At 37.5% G+C, this 15,586-nt stretch overlaps 1 protein-coding gene across 1 annotated transcript; it reads left to right on the top strand.

Annotated features, from left to right (window-relative positions):
- Positions 1-10,378: 10,378 nt before the first annotated feature.
- Positions 10,379-14,434, top strand: LOC149303201 (leucine-rich repeat neuronal protein 4-like). The gene is made up of 4 exons (XM_089481377.1): positions 10,379-10,904; positions 11,300-11,501; positions 12,552-12,686; positions 13,210-14,434. Exons 1-4 carry the CDS (start codon positions 10,379-10,381, stop codon positions 14,432-14,434), a joined length of 2,088 nt encoding a protein of 695 aa, XP_089337503.1.
- The last annotated feature ends 1,152 nt before the right edge of the window (positions 14,435-15,586 follow it).

Below are 15,586 nucleotides of genomic sequence, written 5' to 3'. Positions count from 1 at the left end.
AACTGGATCAGAAGATTTTATACCTCTTCACGTCAATAGCTCAAGTGCCCATTAGTAGGTTATAAAATTTTGACGAATGTTCAACTTAATAACCATACTGGAGCTTTTATAGGCAATATTGATGGCAACTCTAATCTCTCAGTTTGTTAAAATAAAAGTTAAAGCCATCACACTGTATCAATTTGGCAATAACGGAACACAATTTAGCCAAAGTATAGGTTTAAACACTTATAAATACTTAAATGAACATCCACTATATTAAAAACAATATTTTTTTATGAATTACAATGAATTGCAGATTTTACTTAATTTTTCAAGTGTGTTTATTATTTGACAAGGGTGTGTGTCACTAATATATAGACGTAAGCCTGTTTTGGGGTTTTTTAGCATGATTGCTGTTGTTTAGTGCTTTTTTTCAGTGTCATAAATATTTTTACATAATTGTTTAAGTGTACATAAAAACCACTGGTACCCACAAGGTTATAGGATTTAAGGAAATGATGACCAGTGATATATTATATGGCTCATGAAATAAAATATATTGAATTTTTTTTTAACAAAATTAGCAGTGTCACCAATTAAACTTAATTAAACTTCCTATGGTTTATAGTAGGATATTTATAAGAAAGAAAAGAAGAAAGGAACAATAAAGGTACGTGGCTTAAGGATGAACACATAGTTTGTCTTGTTTGAGATATTATATTGGTACACTTACAGCCAGTAACATAGTGTAAAGTAAAAAAATAAAGTTTGTGTAAATGCAATGATTCAGAGACCTGTGGTAATATGATAATGAATATAAAACATAAGCGGATATACTTAAATCCCTAAAACGTAATGGAGAAATCACATGACAACCAGTAGCCAAAATACCGGTAGTTTTTAGTTCTTGTTGAGAATCTTACTTACATCCTGTATCCGTAACAGAGTAAGTTTTATTACTTAAACTATAATATTATAATTTTCTTTTTATATCAAAATGTTTCAATACCAGAATGATAATTTTCACCAAAGTATTATTTTGTATAAATATTTAAGTCTAGTGTATATGAAATAACATGGCCAAAAATCGTTGTTTTTTTCACCCCTTCTCATCATTCTGTTCATACTATCTCCCCTGTCCGATTGTTTTGTCATACTACATTTTCTAAGCATGATGCTGACATCTCTTCCATTCAGTGGACATGGCATTCACACTGCTAATTAGTCGTAGTTGGCCTGTATGAATCAGTAATGACTAACCACTTGCGAGTTAACCATTAACCGGTGGTGTGGATCTTGTGGGTAAGGCAGAACTCTCATGTTTAAGCAGCTAACAAACCTCAAAGCTGAGAAATGCTTTATCATTGCAAAGTAAAGCTGTTGTGGTCGGTCCATGAGCAACACTTCTATCACAATGAGTCATATTGTATTTATAAAGTAAAAAGATACATAAATAATTACATTTCTCAGCAGTGCTAAAAAGGAACTGCAAGTAACCTGGGAAATCAAAAGGAAAATTCTGTCCTTCAAATATTTGATGCATTTGCTATTGAAAGCTACTAAGCATCAACAGACCTCATAAATCTTACCACCCCTCTCCTATAAATGTTCATATTTCTCAGTAAGAGGCAGTAAAGGAGATCAAGAGATCCCCAGGGTAAAACAAGAAGAAGCAGAAGACGAGGCACAGATATTTCTTCCTCTCTACACCTATGGTGCAGTCTCTTCAGGGAGCTATAAACCAAGACCAGAGACTACAAGAGCTGAACACAAGGAGTAAAAATCACTACCCATGGAGGTGGGAATCAGTATACTTAATAAGTACCCAGGATCCCACTCCAGGACACTAGAGTTAGTGAGCGTTGTGTGCAGTTACACAACATACTATACAAAATACACCCTACACAATAAAAACACCCACAGACCATTGGACCATTAATGAAGAGGCCGCAACTGCCTGAAGGGTCGTGCCAGTGGTTCTCCTTCTTTAAATAATTTGCAAAGCACTCCAACTTTGTATTAACTCGGGGTGTTGCTGATGCGCCATGACTTACCTTGAGCAGTGAAGCAGAATCAAAGAAACCCACTGGGCAACCCAATTATGGTTATTAATTGACAAGTATATTTGTGATTTTTTGCTGCCTGTTCTCGACTTTGTGTTTCTTAGCCAGTCCTTTGTTTGGGCAATATTAATAAATTCAGGCACCCCTCGTGCGGAGACTGTTGGTCATTAGTGAGTAGGAACTTTCTGACCTGCTAAGGCTTGGCAGCCGGAAGTTCATGATGATTATGTTTTCTCACATTAATGCTGTCTTGGAGAAGTTAAATAAAGCTGAAGCGAATTCCCATAACCCGCATCACAGTGCCCTGTTGTTGTTTAAGGGGTTTATTTGTTGGGGTATCAGATTATATGCCTAAATAGTCATGTCTCACCTCTATCGAGGTGCCCAATCTTCGGAAGAACAAATGCACTATTGGCAGCGATACTAGTGGGAAAGTATATTCTGATAATTCTGCCGTTACAGTTATATCCTGTACTCTGCTCTGTCCCCAGCAGGAGCCAGTATTGAAGTGACATATTTAGCTGTATGTACTTTAGCATACAGGTAACATTGTAGCTTATTTTTTCTCCACTCGTTGCGTTGGTATTGAAAGCGTTAAATTGCCACTGGTGCACTCGTTTGCCCATCTGCACATATGTGGGTTGCTTACTTCAGCTTTCTTTATTATGTCTGGAACATTTTTTATGGTCTGGAATGTATGTGTAAAAATGTCACGCTAATATTCTGCGCACCATGGTAATTACTTAGTAGGGGTTGTTTTCCATTGATTTCAATGCAGTGGTCTTTGTGATCACGGTGTATTAACACGCAAAGCCAATGAAGGATTTGGTTAGGCAGTTGAATCTTCATTTTAAACCACAGTCAACGCTAATTTAGGTTCAGAAGGATTTAATTGAATCCTTTTGAAATATACCTTACATTAAGCCTTAATAAGTTCCAGGGATAGAAGTTTTAGGAGGAGGTCACTCCACACAGAGGAAAGTGAGCATTTTACCCAATTATATAGTTCAGTTTTCCCCATGAAAACCAAAATGTTTCATGTAGACTTAATATTATTCCTTTAAGTATTGGGGATTTTTGGTGCTGAAGACAACCATAAAGCAGCACAAACTGGAACCAAGGCGACTCTCCTGCCCGGCTTGTAGGGCCAACATACAAACAAAGGTGATTCATCCTCAGCAGGTTCTTGTGTGCCTGGGCGGTCACTGGCAGGAAACTAATCTAGTGGCTTTCAATTTGTACACAGAGCAAACAAATTGAAATACCGCAAAGTACAACTAATCACTCGTAAAATAACATTGGTATTTTTATTTACATCTGATTTTGCAATTGATGGTCATTATTAGAAGGTTCCTATAATCTTGAGTAGTGTCTCCACATTTGCACAATAACATTGACTAAATATTTGTCAAGTGTTTCACAACCTTAACTTAACAGCAGAGTAGTCCCAACACCATGAATGGTATGCATGCATTAAGCGAGGGAGTCTTATTTTTTTAACAGGGATGGCAAGTGAAAAAAGCCAGAGATGAATATTTCAGTTGTAACATGGAAGATTGGAACATGACGCTGCTCATGCCATGTTTTTTTTAAAATCCTTTTCCCTGTACTTTTTTATATGCATGTTCACAGGGGTCATAAAACTGGAACCAACTTCCTGACTGCTAAATCCCAGTGTATATAGACCTCAAAGGATTACAATATTGGTGGATTCCAGATTTTTGGGATATTTTCATGGTTAAATATCTTCCTTTCTTTTTTTTTATAATTATCAGAATTCATTTAGATAGACCCAGACATGTTCATACAAAAGATGGTGACAATCTATATGGGGAAACATATATGGGGACAGAAGACCCTACTCAGAAACTATTTTTACAATTCTTTTCCATTCCAGAACAAATGAGAACTTCAAAGCGAGAATATATTCACTGCTTTTCATCTTGTAGCTGGTAAGGGATTGGATCCTTTCAGCTATAGAGCTAAAGATCGTTAATCTCGAATATTGCTTGTTTTCTTAATAAGCAGAAAACAATACATTAGTATATTTTACAAAAATACGTAATATCTGGAAGAAAAACTACAGTAGGGAATGCAAGGCATGCTGCTACCTACCACCCTTTGGAACAACATGCCAACCAACAAAGCACAACAGGGAAATAATATTCCCACCAAATATCCGTGTTAGCTTGGAATAACCGGCCTGGATGACTGTAGTCTATCATTTGTGTAAGGAATTATTATTCGCTTATGAGAAAGCCTGATAAATATTTTTATGGAGTTTCAGAATGCACCTGGCTATTCAGCGGACTCCTGGAATTTCATGTTGGAGACTCAAAAACCTGGTACCATGTCCCACAAATGTTTAATCTCAGACTCTGCTTATCTCTTCCTGTCATTTAAGAATGTGCGGCTCATCCTTAACATTCCAGAGGCCTGCCCTCCTTTGACTATGGGAGCAAGAGAGTATCAAAGGCACAAGCCAGATTAAGATAAATCTCTGTGCTACCCAACACCCAAGCACCTTGCTTTCGATATGAGAATGATTCTATATGAGCAAATTATCCGACATCTTTGGATTTCGTTTTGTGGTTGAATATTAAATATGACAATTAAGGAAATATGCTAAATATTTAGCAAGTTTTATTATTTTTTCTTATAACGCTCAAGGTAATTTTCAAGTGGCTGGCTGGGTCAGGAATATGAATCGTCATATCCTTAAAGGAAAGCCTACAACACTTAATTGCCTATAACCACAATAAAAATGATTAGTCTATAGATGTGTCTAGTCTTACACATGTCCATATTGGCAAAAGGGCTTTGACCCATCATAAGCATACAAAATCGATAGCCAGGTTATGTTAAAGAGTCTCTCGCATGATCCGGAGTAGATCATATCCTGCACTAATGAGATCTAACGAGGCTCCTGCACTGCCAACCCTGTGTAATGCTCTAAAGTTGGGTAAGCTGTATGTGGATGATGGAGCTAATGTAAACATGGGTAAGAACTCAAGAAGTTGATTGTGTGCGTGTCTTAGTCTTAGACATGTCCACATTGATATAAGTTTATTTAACTTCACTTGCCAGTCACTCTAATGTTGCATTAACTTCTCTGCCATAACATTTTACCCACCAGTAGATTCTAAAACATATAGCCTTGTCAGCAAGCGCCTTAAAGCAAAACTTATTTAACGAAAAGTGAAGCGAGTTCACATTGTACTTTCTAGCTACATAGACAAGGGCTGACTAAACCTAAAATCTGTTCCACTTCATTCCTTTCTATTTTGGCATCTATGTACTCCCAACTCCAATAATTAAGCCGTGGTTTGCTAGGTGACCTTTTCACCAACGAACCATGACAGGTCGTGAAAATACCTTCAGGACACATAAATAAAATAAAGCTATTTTTGCACTAGCGGCAACAAATAGAAGTGCAATGGGCTAATCCTTTGTACTCATCGGGGCAACTCCAAGGTTATTAGAATAAAAATGTATGTTTTCCTTGTAGTTTCTCATAGAAATAAATCTCCAAACAATATGTAACCACATTTTTAACCCCTTAATGACAAAGCCCGTACATGTACAGGCTCAAAATGCATTGTTTTCAATGGGTTTAGGGACTGCCCATTGTCCTTAAGGGGTTAAAAAAGTACAGACTTTTAAATGCTTTCCTCTGCAGTAATAAATGTCTCATAGGTGGAGTATAGCTCATTATGATAAGGAAAAAAAATGACTGATTGAATAGACTCCCCTACAAGTCACCTCCCCAGTAAATTAGGTTTTTAAATAAAGAAGAAAAAAATAATTAAGGAGACTAAAAATAACTTTACATTAATTAAGAGAAAATAAAACGTCAGCTGTATAAACATTACCCTGCAGTTTCTAAAATACACTTAACCTACGTGTTAGACCTACGTCTAATTAAATCCCTTCTTTTTCTAAAATTTCCACTGTCTAATGTAATTCCATTGCCAGACTGTGTTTGAATGAGAGAGAGTCTGTGGCGAATACACTATCCTCGTAAATGTTTATTTTTTCCACATTTTCTAAATGTAGAATATTGGTCAACTTGGTACTCCTTTTCAATGTAAATGCAAAATTCGACTGAAACTGACTTTGTGAATATATACATTCCTATCATCTGCCCAACTCACTCCAAGTCCACTAGAACCATAGTGAAGTTGTCTTTAGTGAATAGAAAAGTTTCTTCATTGTAGCCAAATCAGTAAAGTATTAAAGTTCTATTTTCTATAGTTATTCTTCCCATAATCTGTTTTATATAGTGCTGTCATACTCCATAGCGCTGTACAATCGGTAGACAGGACATAAGAAGTACATAACATATCAGTTTGACTAACAGAAACAACAGGTGAGGAGGGCCCTGCTCAAATGAGCTTACAATCTAGAGATACACACTCATTTATTACCACGATGAACCCATTTAAGACCAGGATTTCCCTGTCATTGCTCAGGCATCCTCAGCCTCCCCCAATATCTTGTTTTAAAATCCTTAATCTTTATATGTATTATTTAAAGTGTGAGTGTGTCTGTTCTGCATGTGTCTAGGAAGGTCTGGGAAGTATGGAGAGTCTGCACTTGTGGTCAACAATGTTCATGGTGTTTACACGGAGAGTCTTTATCTTCAAGGTTTTTCAGGGGTTTTTTTCACCTTCACATAATGGCTGCAGAGTGGAGACTTCCCACCAGAAACCTTTTTAATAAATAAAAAAATACCCTCACCTATTTGCTTATCATTCTAGACACAAGATGAGGGTCACCGGAATGTGTCTCCTCAGCACAGTCATTTGTCACGATTAGCTCTATTTCTTCTGTAAAAACAAATAATGACGACATATCATGGCATACCTGGGAACTGAAATAATTTGACCTCATTTCTCAGGGTTTTTACTCATGGTGGAATTGGCAGATTCTCGGAATCTGAAGGTCTGGAGCTGATCCCTGGTTATAATGTAACAATTTCATCATTGCTCTTTTCACTTACACCCATGAGATTTACTCTCAGGGACTCTAAATAAGGGAAAGGGATTTTCTGTTCTGACAATGTCTTTATCACAAATATTGATAAAGGGTGTAAAAACAGTCCTGTTCTATACCAAAAAGGTAATATCTCAAACCATCATATCCAGCAGTGCATCTGGACTCACGGACACAAATGGTGAGGTGGACCCTGCTCAACCAAGCTTACGGTCTAGACAAAAAGGAAAAATTCGGTATTAATGATAAAGGACAGTCTCCCACAAAAAATAATATTTAGCCCAGTGAGACACCTGGGAAGTATAAAGTAGCCACAGTGAGCAAACAAAACCTTAAAGTTCTCGCTTTGGTCCCTAGTGGCTCCCCATTTGCCCAGGAGCAACCGAGGTTACCCTGTGGTCAATCCCCCTACGTTTAGCACAAAATAATACACAAAAACAGAGGAGCGCACAACCCAAAAATTCAGATTCCTGGGTTGCTGCTAGAATAATAATGACCAATAAATACACAAAACAAAGCAGGAATTCAGCAAGAATTCAGCGCATACCAACCAAATAGCATTTAAAAATAACGCCCTTACATCGCTAATAGGTAAATACATTAAGTGACTAGCCATTATCATATCACTATCTTAAGGGCAATGTACAGGGGGCTCTTTAAGATATAAGGAGGGCCTCTGCTCCATAGGGGTTGCAATGGGTTACGTTATAACCCTGTGAAAGATTTTTAAACTTGTAGCAAGTATCTTTTTTTTTTTTACCTTTATTAACTTTTAAATTTTTAAAAAAATATAAATTTTTTTGTATGGAAGTAAATGTGTTGCATAGTTATATAAAAAAATAAATGAAAAAAAATAGCTGGAATGGGGTATTTTTCTGTTCACAGAAAAGTATAATTTATTTCCACCAAATCCATGCTTACCCTATCCAGTCATTAAGAAAAACAAAGACCTCCCACAACATACCAAAGAAACTAGTGTCTGGACCTAGGTGGGAGAGATAAGAAAGCAAGCTCTTTGACGGAACACATTTGGCTCAGACCCTAAAGAATATCCAGAAACCGGAGACCTCGACACAGCTTGAATATCACCAACACAGTGCTTTTAACACCATCAGGTATTTAACTATTATATCTTTCATGTTCTCATTTAATTTACATGTACTGTACGACTGTACGCTACCTATTACAACATCTATGTTTTAAATTTAGAAAAAAAAATAAAGGCTGTACATAATATACATTACAAATTTCTAATTTAAAAGGACCTTATTGTGAAATGTACTTGTGTTTTGTCAAATGCTTTAAGTCGGTGCCATAGAGGATATAGGTTTAACAATATTGGAAGATTTGTTAAAAAAAATAAAAAAAAATCATGATTTCGCTTTTTTTGGTTGTATTTCAGTCTCATTGATTCGGAAACAATTGATTATATTACTCTCACCTATTAATCTATTAGCAGATGCGCTATTTGGCTCCCTACGCCTTCCAGCAGTTGCTGGACTACAACACTCATCGTCTTCAGGCAATACTTACCTGAGAATGATGTGAGCTGCAGTCCAATGGATTTGGAAACCATTCGATAAAAAAATTCAGATTATTGTTTCCAGTGGCATGGGGGGGCTGAGGAGATAAGGAAGGTAGATGAAAGTATGGCCAGGAGAATTCAAATACAGTTAATCACCTGGTTTGGTGAATAAAAGTCCAGTTCTACAGCCTGTGTTTAAACCTACCTATAATTATAGCAATAGTAGCTTGCCTGTAAATAAAGATATTATTATTCTTTATCAATGGCTTGTTCAGTACTCTTCCTCTGTATTATTTTCTGACTTGCATGATGGTTTTGCTGTTTTGAATAGGAAGGAGTCAGCCCCAGGCTGTGGGACCCTGAGAATCTGCCCCTTCATCCTGAGACCTTGATATTGGGGCAAAAACCCAGGTATGGCTATAATGTGTGGCTACAAGTGGTGTATTGTCGCAGTGAAATTATTATGCTGAAAACAATGGCTCATTACTTAAATGTCCTTTTTTAAAACTGCGTACAATAATGTATTTTTAAACTAGGAAAGTTAGTAAAAAAAACCTCATTCTATTCTTTGTCATTATATGGAGGTTCACAGTCAAGATGACTATAATTTATGTTTCATAAATACAGATGTAAATCTTTTTGTAGTTTTTAATGCTGGAGTGTGCAAATGATTGGGTATTTCCATATTAAACTTTTAAAGGGAATGTCCCATGTAAAAAATATACACAAAAAATCCAATGTTTACAGTAATGTAGGTTAGCGCTGACAAAACCTGGATCCAATAAACTTCTTTATCTGTAACCTGGACAAAGCGTAACATTTCCGTGTATTTCACCCCATCATCTCAATCACTGTTACATTCACTACAAAATAAAGCATACAAGGTGGAGGTGGCAGGGAACAACACGCGGGGCAAGTAATGTGTGTCCTCTCAGCCTAAATGAGCACATGATGGACCAGGACATGAAAACACATTCACGGCACATGGGATTATACATACAGAACATTGTTACCCTCACAGTTAAGTGGCTGAGAATTGAAACATCCCTCTTCGCTGATTTGATCGTAAACCCTGAACGCTATTCTAAATACTGGCCGTGCCCACCGCTAGTAATTCTAGTGAACGCTAGTAAGAAGTGGGATGTTATTGGTAGTGAAATATTTTATGTGTATTTTATTATGTAAAAAAAATGTCTCAACTCCTGATGTGTCCCTCTGTATTAATGTGTATTTGTTATCGATGTTAACTGCCCACTTAAATTGTACAGCTCTGTGTAATTTGTTGGTGCTTAATAAATAAAAGATAATAATAATAATAATAATAATAATAAAATAATAGTAGCATGTGTTAGGGCCACCAACACCTGTGTGCAAACGTCTTTTGGTGCTCCTTAAAGTTGGGGTGTTGGGTACAGTATTAACCCATGTGTCTAGATAATGATTGGATATTATGTGGTTTTATTGAATGAAAAATGCACAGCCTATGAATACTGTCCTAACCACACATGGGTGGACAGTAAGGAGACAAATGCCGCTATGGTTGGCTGTGAATAAATCCGCATTAACCAATCTAAGGTGGTTGGTCCATCACCATTATAAAAACTCCATTATCTGCTCATGATATTCTTTTTTTATTTTTACTGAAACATATTTGTGTTTAATCTGTTTTGCAGAAGACATTCTGCTGGACATGATACCTCCCAAGATGTTTCCTTTGCTGCTACTTGTAAGTCTGAGTGAGATGGCAGATCTTTCTTACAGTTTAAACCAAACATCTACTCAAGGATTTTTATTGTTTACATTAATACAACCGATGGACCTTAATAGTACTTGTTCCAAGCCATGTACTAACCTAACTCTGTCCAACAGCAGTCTGGATTTGATTCCCGAATGTCTGCCTAGAGAAGTAGAGGTTTTAGATTTGAGCTTTAACAACCTTACTGTAATCAGGGAAGAGGACATTTCTGAACTCTCCCAGCTACATGCGCTGAATCTGAAACACAACCAAATAAGCAAGATTGACTTTGGAAGTAATGTTCTGCCTAATCTCGAGTTCCTGGACCTCAGCAATAACTGCTTATCAGTTGTACCAGAGTGTGTTATGCTGAAGAAAATCAAATGGCTGTCTCTTGCACACAATCCAATATCAGAAATCCAGCCGTATGCCTTCACTTGTTTTCCAAATTTGGTGTTTCTTAATTTATCTTTCACTTTGCTTGGGAATAACACTTCTGAGAACATCAGTCATTTGGCATTTGCCCTGAATGTGACAGTGACCCAGGAGAACACTCTAAAGTCTCTCAACACACTTGACCTAAGTGGGACATTCTTCAGAAAAGGTAGGTTATGAAGGGGGAGCTGTAAATGCAGTCACTGTGGTGTGTTAAATTAAATTGAGTTCCTAAAGCTTTGAAGAGTGCTGTTGAATAGCTATATCACATTCAGTCAGAGCCCTAGATGATGTATGTCCCTGGTGGGCCCTCCTGTTGGCTAACGTAGCAGAGAATCTGGTGGCTCCATCCTCCACCAGCCCCGCACCCTAGGCAGCTTCCTTGATTGCCTTTATCATAGGGCCAATCTTGAGCATAATTTATCAGTTTTCATTACTCAGAGGTGGCCCTACCAGGCTAGCCAGCTGCTTAGAGCTCCCAGTGACCTATGGTCCCTAGAAAAGGTATGCATTTGGAACTTATGATATCATAAAAATATATTAACTCTTTTTTAAATATCCTAGTTGACCAGGAATGGAGTAAAGACATATCGCACCTGAAAGAGCTTCATATTACGAGAATGGTCAATTTGGAGAATTTGGATGGCCTCGTGAACTCATTTCCTCAACTGGAAATACTAAACTGTGCGGATTCTAAAGCTCTGAGCTCTGTTTCGGATGCAATGTTTGAAAAGGCGCCTAATCTGAAATACGTTGATTTCCAAAAGTAAGTGATCATGAAAAGAGATGAAACATTTTGTCAATGTTTGCAAAAAATACATAAGTTATATAGATAAATCCTCCACAATGTAATTTTTAATGACGGGAGTACTATAAAAGGTGCCATAAGGACAAATTTAGTCATCTAGTCAATCGTAGTGGCATAACCACGTGGCTACCTCAGTCGCTGGAGGCCTAATATTCCTTACTATAACTCTATTTTGGGGGAATTAGCCGTGGAATTGGGACACTTGCTCCCTCTTGACTTTGTCTTTGTCATGCGGCCTGTGATAGATTGTGTAGATACTTGGGGCAATAGGATTTGATTTCATATTCAGGTGTCCTCAGCTGCCATGGGCAGATTGGGGTGTAGGGGGACTATACCTACAGAGGAAATGGACACCCCACTCCCACCCTAGCATATCCACCAGTGGGTATCCCCAATGGTATCCCCAGGCCAAGATTTGGGTGATTCCCGTTAACCTCTGTGATGCTATGTAGACAAGGTAGGCTAGAGGAAATGGGAAGGGACCAGGGAGATTAGCTAGGAGATATTACCGAAGATGAACACGAAGATTTTTGGTGTTGTGCTTCTTCGTCTTCGTGTACGTTTACACGTCGCCATATTAGTTTATTCGGTATTTGGTTTGATCAACGAAAACACACCATTTGTCTTCGTTTTCATGTTCTCCCGAATGCACAAGTCTAGTTTCTACACTTCCACAGGCGTCTTGCAGAAGGTCTTACACAATATCCGTCCCATCTCTGCTTGCTATTCCTACGGAAAGCACCAAAACAAGTATTTTTGAAGGAGTAGAGCACCTTCTACCCTTGTGTCCATATTTCATGGATTTGTACTAGTTGTTTTTAGTTGACTCTGGGGATTATACATTAATCTGAAATATGTTGGTGTTTTATAAAGAAAGGCATACATACATATCTTGGATTTAACCTTTCTCTCTGAAACTATTTCATTGCCTGTATATTTTATTTTCTTGTGCTTTTTACTAATCAGAATTATTCATTTTTAATATACAATATATTTCCTTTCTCGTAGCTGTAATCTGACCACTTTATCCCCTTGGAGCGTAACCTCGGGTCATTTGGATATTGATCTCCGTGGTAATCCCCTCAACTGTAATTGTGAACTTTTTTGGCTGCTTTCAGGCGATGTAAACGTAACTCTGATCAGGTATTTTATGTACATTTTTCCTCTTGTTTTATGAAGACAAATGCTTCAAAGTTCATTTTGAGATTCAGTCTGATGATTGTGGATATTATCAGGTTTATCCTATATACTGTATGCCTTGTTGTATCAATCCCTCATAGATGGCTTATAACCAAATGTCAACCATATTTTATATATGTTACTGACTTACTATAAAAGGTTATAATGAAAGGTACAAATAGCTGAAAAACTATGCAGCAATTCATAATTTCAACTAATTTTTATAAATATGTTCCATTATTCTTCACCATGTATCTATTAAGGGTTTATTCACTAAAGGGAGAGTTGTGGTTTCAACTTTTTGACGTTATGAGCAGAGCAGTGAGCTTCTTTCTGCCCAAAGAGCTTGGCTGGCCCTAATGTATAGTTAACTCACCCATTGAATTATGCATTATACAGGGCCAGAGAAGTGAGTTAGTGAATAAACCAGATTTAATAGGTTGACCACCTATGGATTCACATATTAAATACATTTTTTTTTCTTTAGAGCAAATGAAACCTTATGCAGCAATTTCCAAGGCGACATGCCCCCTCCGTCACTTTTGTATCTATTCCAAGGTAACCAATGTCAGCTAAAAACTACAGATATCACACGTAATGAAGCCACAACTGAAACAAGCGGAAATATCAGCGTTGGCGGGTCCAACATGGCCACGTCCACAGAACATGATCTCCAAACACCACGCACAGGTTCCTTGGAGACTAGTACTTCTGCTCAGGTGTTAAAAGATGATCTATCCTTTGTTGAAACTATCACCGTTTTCAAGACTTCTGCTACGGACTCTGATTCTGCAGCCTCGATCATTAGTACAGACTTATTTGCTGATGTCACGCCGACAACCAGCTCAAGCGTTTCACAAACGGCTCAAGAAAGCCATGCCTTGTCTGTTAATGATATTATAACATCAACCGATGGAACGGAGAATGCCATATTTCCAGTCACCCCTTTTCCAAAGCTCTTACGTATAGATAGTACTGTAACGACTGGAAAAGTAAGTCAACCATCGTCAACTGCAATTACAGAGAAGAAGATCACTCCTCTGCCTGAAATACCTTCTGACTACATGCATGAATACGAAGATGAAGAAGCTTTAGAACAAACAACAACGGCCAAGACACCGATGGTATCTTGTGATTACGATCCTTGTAGACATCTTCAAAAACCTTGCTTTGAACTTCAACAGGGTACAGAATGCTTGTGTCCTGGCCTGTCGGGGGAAAATGTTATTCCAGATCCACCAAGCCTTCATGAAGCGTCCCAGATAACGGACACATCAGTACAGGTCCACTGGTGCGCACCAAACTCTGTAGTAGAAAAGTACCAACTTGTGTATTATGTGAAAGGTAGCAAGAACCAGACGGTTATCGATAACATAGATGTCATGACGAGGCAATATACCCTATACAATCTGTCACCAGACACAATGTATCATGTATGTGCTGTTACGGTTAATAAGGCGGGGGCCAGTATTCCGGAGAATGATAACTTGACTAGATTTCCGTGTGCAGAAATCAAAACCAAGCCAAGTTATGTTATTATACTGGCTGTATTAAGTGCACTGATTGGATTATTTTTAGCCGTCATCATTGTACTGTCACTGTGCTTATATAAGACATGCAAAAATAGCTTGGGCAATCAATATGATACCCACCTTGTTTCCTATAAAAACCCCGCATTTGATTTCCAATTAAGCATTCCATCGTATAATTAAAATTAGTAAAACACTACGTGATCATCATTCCATTAGTTTATTCAATTTCATGGGTGAATCGTACCGGCTTACTAGCTCATAATGAATGGCTGATTTTTGTAGAAATTAAAAGTTCTAGAACAATCGCTTCTCTCAATGAGAATTTATCCTGACGGTCGGACAGTTCTGTTTGTTGCATTGGTGATTTTAAACTTTCAAACCCGCATAATGCCTTAAAGCCTCCCCCTTGTATCGCATGTTGTCATTAAGGTGGTTTACGTTTTCATATATAAAAGCATTGTGTGGTTTCTCTTTGGGCTGTTTTAGGGTATATTGGTTAACCAAGAATTACAATTCTAGAGTTTGGTACGTGAGAGTTTTAAGGAAAAATAAAACCTAAAGGCATATTTTGGGTTTGTTTTCCAATAATCTTTATTGGATGTTTTTATTTAAGTTTTCTTATTTGATAAGAATTGTGTGTTTTGTATAGATTTATTTTGATACCTTTTGATGAAGTGTTACAAGTGTAGACAATGGAACAGGGTTCAGTAGATCCACAATATTCAGTACTAACAATAATGTTAAGTGGGGTTTATTCACTGAATAGGGCGTTGTGGTGAGATGATCACTGGTTATTGTCAGAGAAGCCCCGTGTGCGAAAGACTACAACACCCATCAGACAACCCACAACTGGGCACGATAGTGCCTCTGGTCCCAAAATGGGATGGTAAATATATTTTCTTAGCCTTTTACCCCAATGTAATGTATCTTTCAATTTAAAAGAAGGAGGCAAACGTATTATTTTTTGACATTTTAGTGATAATGGTCCTTTAAAGCTCATGTCAGCCAAATTTTAGTCTTTCCTTCTTAAATGAATGTTCATCAGTTCATAGCAGTCAACCAATGTTGATAGCTTTTTATAGGGTCAACATAGGAAAGGGTGTAGAATGGCAAGCATTGGGGACCTCAGAGGTCTCTTTTTCCATCAGAGATGTCCAGATAGCTTATGCAACTTTACATCTCTGACTATATTGGCCAAATAAAATAGATGAACTTCTACTAAAGATGAATTGTTATCTTGGGCTAATACAGTGATATCCATTTTCTTATTCAGTTTATGTCACAAACTGTGAGGGGGGTGTCTGTCCCTTGTAAATAGGAATAATGACATTA

The sequence above is a fragment of the Sceloporus occidentalis genome, unplaced genomic scaffold (assembly GCF_023333645.1).
Source record: "Sceloporus occidentalis isolate IW3139 unplaced genomic scaffold, rSceOcc1.0.p SCAF_15, whole genome shotgun sequence".
NCBI classification, from domain to species: domain Eukaryota; kingdom Metazoa; phylum Chordata; class Lepidosauria; order Squamata; family Phrynosomatidae; genus Sceloporus; species Sceloporus occidentalis.
Note: the sequence above shows the minus strand (reverse complement) of the source record. Positions and strands in the feature narration are given on the sequence as shown.